The following is a 6,845-nucleotide window of genomic DNA, read 5'->3' on the forward strand; positions in this document are numbered from 1 at the left end:
GGCCGGAAGGGGGAGGGAAGGGACGCTGCTCAGCTCCCGCTGCGGGGGCAGAGCGTTCCCAGCCAAGGTCAGGTGCCCGGCCCGTAGGCCCCGCGGTCCGGGGGAGGGACGGGACAGCCCTGGTGGCCAGACCGAGAGGGGGCAGGGAGCGTGGGTCGCGTCCAGCCACCTGGCACGTGGGGGTTCTGCTAGGTTCACCCCGCCGGAGTCGGCCCCGCCCGCCAGAGGAGCCCGAGGGGCGGGAGGAGGTTCTGGAGCCGGGTCCAGTTCCGACCGCAGCATTCCTGCTCCCGCCTGAGTCACCAGGACACCCCCTCCCGGACACTTCCGGTCGGTCTGCGGGGCATGCTGCCCTGGATCCCCCTTCCCAGGCCGGCGGCACCAAAGGAGAAAAGGGTGGAGTGGGACGAAGGGTCCCAGGATCCCACCCGGCATCTAGATGAGGGGCAGGGAGGGCCAGGGGGCCTGGGATCCCCCGTCTACGCTGGTCTCTTCCTCTGAAGCCTGGTTCCAGATGTGCTTTCCAGATGTACTGCCCGTTCCCCCTACGGTTTTCCAAGGGAATGAGGGGATGGAAGGAGAGGGAGAGAGGGGGCACGCCCGGAATCAGAGACAGATAAGCACAAACTGACAAAAGTCCTGATACAACACTCCAAGAGCACACAGTGAATTGCACTTTAAACACACAGGGGTTGTTATTGGTACAAATATGCAGAAAAGACTGTCCTGATCAAGATACTCATAGCTACACAAGGGTGGTGACACAAACAGGGACAAGTACATCCAGTGAGTTACACACACAAACACACACAAGACCTGATAAACATAGATACAAAGACTCACACACACACACACACACACACACACACAGGCGGAGATGCTGGGACAAACACATTGTAATCATGCACATGCCCATTGATTACAAACACCACACACACACACACACACACACACACACACACACACACGGGCGGAGATGCTGGGACAAACACATTGTAATCATGCACATGCCCATTGATTACAAACACCTATGGACAGTTTTTATCTAGTTAGGCTGATACTGACACACACACTCACACATCCCTGCATATTGAAGTATACACACCAAGCAAGAAAACACACATCGAGCTTGGAATAGACAGCACACACATAACATACAACCAAACCTTCATCCACACCAAAACACTGCCAGACACACAGAGTTGGCTGTTAGCATGTTTGCTGAGGTTGTCAGCTGTCAATCTTCAGATGGATACACAAACACTCACAGAACTGTCAGGGCTGCTACAGGCACATGAGCATGGAGCCACTGCGGTGTACACATATGTCATAACAGACATACTTTGGGAGGGGGGGAGCTTCAAATAGTCCGTGGAAAAATGGAATAAAAAGACAATGGGTTTTTTCCATGAACTTTTTGAAGTCCCCTAGCTAGGAACCCTGGTGTGACACTGTGGGTTTATGTGCTGGGCTGCAAAGTCATTTGAACTGCAAGATCGGAGGTTCAAGCTCATCAGCGGCTCATTGGAAACCCTATACAGGTTGCTATGAGTCGGAACCAACTCAACTGTACTTAACAAAGGCAAGTGTACACACTGGCTGGTTAGCACGCTAGTTTCCTCCATTAAGAAGCAGTGGAGACTAACACACACACACAAGGAGACAGGCAGAAACAGAATGGTGATGTTACTGCCCTGCTGTGAATCTCTCTCTCTCTCTCTCTCTCTCTCTCACACACACACACACACACACACACACACACACACACGGACCCATGGTGACAGCTTCACATGCCAGTATGCTGACGTGGGAAATGCACACAGACACCCTAGGAACACCCACAGACACATGTGTATACGCACAGCCAATGAGAAATACCCCAAGAATTAGACAAGCACCTGTGGACCCCCTGAGAAATGCAGGCCATTACGGCACTTCATGAACCTTGCACACAAACACACACAGAGGTTCAAGAACCGTGCACATGCAAGAACACACACACCACACCACACCGCTGAAGAACATAGCATGTTGCCTATGGACACATGATTTGCCACAAGGAACTAGAAGTCCACATCAGGACACAACTGTGAGCTGATGCTGTTACCTGTATGCAGACAGGTGTACAAAACAGTCACAAGGCCACCCAGGGGAACTGCCGCTCCTCTACACATGTACACACTGCAGGAACACACAAACACACGCACAAAGAGGGACAGACACAGGCTGACTGACACTGGAACACATATATCTCTGACACATTTAGCACACACATTTTAGGGACAGTCTCTGAAAAATGTACTGACCCCAAACATGCAGTGGGGCAGACACAGGAGCTGACAGAAATACATTTGGTGATACACACACCGGAAGCTGACCCTCTGGAAGACACACACTCAAACATGTGCTGATGGACAAACACATTGACATGGACAGACAGCCAGACCCCCACCCCCTAAACACATGCACACTCACTCATACACCAGACCCTCCCACATTAGCATCCTCAGTTTTCACTCTGGGATGGGGTAACAGGAAGACTGTCTCCCAGTCCCTGCCCCCTCTGGGGAGGGGGGTCTTGCCAGGGTGACTCAGGCTCCATCACAGTCTCCACCCGGCCACTCGAGCCATGGGCCTGAGTCACCTCTCTGGGGGCTGACATGCTCATCATTAACTTGCACACTCACTAACTTGCACACTCATAGCCCCCAGAATGCTGGGAATGTGGACCCCTCTCGCCACCCAGCCCCAGTCCCCACCCATTCCCAGGAAGCTGGTACCCCTCAGTGCCCAGCTTGCTCCCCCACCTGTCTCTCCTTCCTTGCTAAGGACAAGCCCATCTGTGACCCCAAGCTTGGGTCTGCCCTCCCTGTGTGGTGTGGAAGGGATGGCCACCTTTCTCCTTGTCACTCAGACCTTCCTGTCTTCATTTCCATTTTTGCTTTTTTCTGATGTTTGTTTTTCCCTGTCTCCAGTTCTCTTTGGAACAGTTTGAATTGTCTTTGTTTCCTATGTCTTGCCCGCTCTCTACTTTAGACTGTGACCCCCATGTGGGGTTCTGAGCTCTGGACATCCTCCCCTGGACCAAGGCCAGCAGCAGGGCCCTTCAGGGTCAGAGGTGGGCAGGTGGGTGGCGGAGAAGAGGAAGACACAGTTGGTTCTGGAACCCAGCTTGGGTCAAGGGCTGACAAAGGGCCACCAGACCCACACACACTTGGGCCTCGGAACAGCTCAGAGGAAACCAGAACAAAGAATTTCATTCAGAGAGAGGCCAGCATGAATGGAGGGAGAAAGAAGCTGAGAGGCAGAAAAAGATGGAGAGAGAAACAGTGCAAGAGACAGATGGGAGAGACAAGTAGAGAAATGGGAGAGACAGAGAAGCAATGGGAGAGACAGGGAGAGAAATGCAGAGAGACAGAGACAGAGAAACAGCGAGAGAGATAAAGATGGGAAAGACAAGGAGAGGAATGGGAGAGATAGAGACACAGTGAGAAAGACAGAGATGGGAGAGAAGTGAGGAGAGACAGAGAAATACAGACAGACTGGAGAGACTGGGAGAGAGATGGAGGGAGACAGAGAAATAGAGAGACAGGGAATAAAATGGGGAGAGTAAGATGGAGAGAGACAGGAGTCAGATGGGGAACAGAGACAGAAAGATGGACAGACAGAGACTGAAAGATGGACAGACAGAGAAACAGTGAGAAAGAGAGGCTGGGAGAGAGTGGTGAACAGAGAGACAGAGAAAAGCATGCAGACTTAAAGACTGAGCTAGAGAGGAACAGAAACACAGCTGGAGACATTCAGAGACAAAGGGAGGTAGAAACAGACAGTCTAGAGAGGGGCAGGCAGACACTCACACCGGGCTCCCCAGCTCCTCACTCCTCTCTGCCCTGGCCTCAAGCAGAGATGACCCCTGACCCTGACTCACCTGGAACTTGCAGGTTGTGCTGGGGGTCCTGGCTTGAGGCTGGAACCAGGGGGACAGCATCCTGGAGCCAGAGGAGGTCCACGGGTTCTGGGGGTCCCTGGGCTCGGCAGCTCAGGTTGAATGGGGTATTGGCAGCCACAGTCCTGTCCTCAGGATCTTCCAGGAAGTAGGGCAGGCCTGGGGGCAGTGGGTTCCCCACCAGGATGACCCACCAGGATGCTGGAGGCTTCAGATCATTTGCCTCACCCTCAGGGTCTTTGACCTCCCATGTCTGATCGCCCCCCTACCGGACACCTGAACCTTCTTCAGATTCTGACCCCTCCAGACCTCTGCCCACCAGAACACACGATCCTAATGTCTAACATCCCAGTGTCTGACCTCTAGGACATCTGAATCCCCATGTCTGACTCCTCATCCCATTTTACCAATGAGGAGAGTGTGTATGGGGCAGAGAATCCAATGTGTGTGCCTCAGACCTGATCCCTAAGTATGTGTGACCCCAAGACACCCAACCACACCCGGGCTGTCTTCTTCCTCAGTATCTGTAATAGTCCCAGGCCAGTTCCCCATGATTTATGAAATCCCTACTTCTTGGTCTCCGACAACCCCAAGCTAAATGTATACCCAAGAATACCCTGGATCCCCCAGCACCCTCCAGCCCTTTGGAAGTTTTGACCTCTCCAGACTCATGACCTCCCCTCAGGATCTCTGACCCCTAGAGCTCACCTTCCAGCCCCACATAGCCAGGCTGGGATAGGAAGGTCTCTCCGTTCAGGACCACCGCACACTGGTACCGTCCTGCATCTGAGAGCTGTAGCACCGAGATTCTGACAAAACAGGGGGTTTGGGGTCAGAGCCGGACTGTGATTGGGGATGGTCAGAACTGAGATGGGTCTGGACTGAACAACTGTAAGAACCATGAAGTCAGTACTATTATGATCCCATTTTACAGAAGGGAAAGTGAAACCGAGAGGGTGACTGCATGTGCTGAAGACCACGCAGCTAGGAAGTCTCAAGGTTGGGGATCCCATCCAGGTGCTGTGATTGATGGGGTGGGGGTGGGGTGGCTGAGGAAGGACAGACAGGGGTCAGGAGGGAAACTGGACACCTGAGTTGGCTGACCACTTTCCAGTCGTCCTCTCCATCTTCTCCCAGGGGCACCTGGGTTTGGGTGCTGTCCGCCAACTCCAGGATTTGCCCATCCCGGAGCCAGGCCACCTCAGGGGGCTCCTCCTGGACCAGGAGTTCACACCGAAGGGTCCCTGTGAGCCCCCGGGCACCAGTGATGTTCCCTGGGCTCTTCACGAAGGGGTCTGTCTGAGCCTGTGTGCCTGCGGGGAGTACAGGGTAGGGATGACTTAGGGGTAAGGGGTCCCCACTTCCCTCTGGTCCCTCTGTTTCCTGGCCCTCACTCCCTGCCTGGCCATCGGCTGCCCGCCTTCAGACCCACATAGTTGTAGAGTGACTTCAGAGGGGGTGTGGGACAGAGACTTTGGGGGGAGGATGGGAGCCTCCCCTGGGGCCTTGGGGTCCATTATCCATCCGTTGGGAAGTCAGCAGAGATCTGGCAGCCTCCCACGCTCTGGCAGGGCCAACCCCTGCCCCCATGGCCCTGCCTTAGGGTCTCTAGAGACTTAACGGTTGGGGCTGGGTGGATGGAGGGGGAAGACAGGGGCTAGGGAGGGGGATAGAAGAGAGAAAGACAGGAAAGGAGAGAGAGAAATCCCAGAGAGTCAGGCACAGAGACAGATAGGGAGATCCCCAGCGGAAAGGAAGAAGGGGAGAGACTGAAGGAGCAGAGAGCCCCCATTCCCAGAGATGGAGATATAAGGATGCGGGGATATGGAGAGGGGCTGTAGTGACCGGGCCGACGTTTCCCTCTATGGCCCCACAGTCCTCAGTCTTCTCCTTGACTTACGATCTTTCTTTCCGGAAGAATCTGGCCGCCCACTTAGTTCCTCTCCCCAAGGCCCCCTGACTCAAGCCCAGGCCCTGCTCCTCTCGGCTTCTCCTCAGCTCTGTCCTTACTTCTTTGGCTCCTCTGTCTGTCTCTGGCCCTCTCAGTTTCTATTTCTTGTTCGCTGTTCCTCTTTCAGAGTCTTTCTCTCTCTTTTCAGAGTCTTTCTCTCTCTTTTCAGTCTTTCTCTCTCTTTACAGAGTCTTTCTCTCTCTCTCTGCCTCTCTGAGGTGGTCTGTCTCCGAGCGTCTGGGTCTCCCAGTCTCCATCTCTTGTCCTGAGGAAACTTCTGGGACAGGATTCAGCCCCAACACCTGCCATTCACACAGCTGTGGTCCCCTCTGTGCCCCAACAAGCCCCCATCACTTACCCTTGGGAGCCAGGCAGCCCCAGCAACACAGTGCCAAGCACCAGACCAGCGGGACCCTGCCCATCCTCAGCGGCAACCAAACCACGAAGTCGATGCCAAACTTTCCTTGCAAGTTCCCTGGCACCCCACGGGGGAGGGGGCAGGGCTGGGCTGTCCCCAGCCCTCCCCCCAGCTCCGGGTTCCCTGGATTTGGCACTGCCCGCCTGGCACGGTGGGGCCACTGGCCAGCTCTAGCTCTGCTCAGCAGTCGCCTTCGCTGCTTCCCGGCCTCCTTCTCTCCCTCCCAGACTTCGGGCAGCCTTTTCCCCGCCCCTGGCCCCTACTGCCTCCGCCCATCGGCCCAGAGCCCAAGGGGCCACCTGGGCAATGAGGGGTTAATGCTGAGAGGAGTGGACCTGCCCTGTCTTAAAGGGGCCCTGGAAGGAGGTTGGGAGGGGGGAGGGAGACCAGTAGCTGCACCCCTAATCGTTGGTTAGGAGGTTGGAGGATGTGCTTCTCGGTTGGGACTCTGGGCGCTGTCCCTCTGGACTCTCTGTGTCTGGTAAACATTCCTCCAGAACTGCACTCCCCTCTCAGCCTATGGGACCCCC

At 55.0% G+C, this 6,845-nt stretch overlaps 1 protein-coding gene across 1 annotated transcript in view; it reads right to left on the reverse strand.

Moving 5' to 3' along the window:
* Positions 1-6,319, reverse strand: part of AXL (AXL receptor tyrosine kinase) — a 40,934-nt gene extending 34,615 nt beyond the window's left edge. Inside the window, exons 1-4 of the mRNA XM_006871401.1 lie at positions 6,256-6,319; positions 5,037-5,259; positions 4,655-4,755; positions 3,929-4,105 (exon numbers count right to left, since the gene is read on the reverse strand). Coding sequence (XP_006871463.1) covers positions 3,929-4,105; positions 4,655-4,755; positions 5,037-5,259; positions 6,256-6,319 — 565 coding nt within the window. The remainder of the gene's footprint in view (positions 1-3,928; positions 4,106-4,654; positions 4,756-5,036; positions 5,260-6,255) is intronic.
* Between the last annotated feature and the right edge of the window lie 526 nt (positions 6,320-6,845).

This window comes from Chrysochloris asiatica, unplaced genomic scaffold (assembly GCF_000296735.1).
Source record: "Chrysochloris asiatica unplaced genomic scaffold, ChrAsi1.0 scaffold00168, whole genome shotgun sequence".
NCBI lineage: Eukaryota > Metazoa > Chordata > Mammalia > Afrosoricida > Chrysochloridae > Chrysochloris > Chrysochloris asiatica.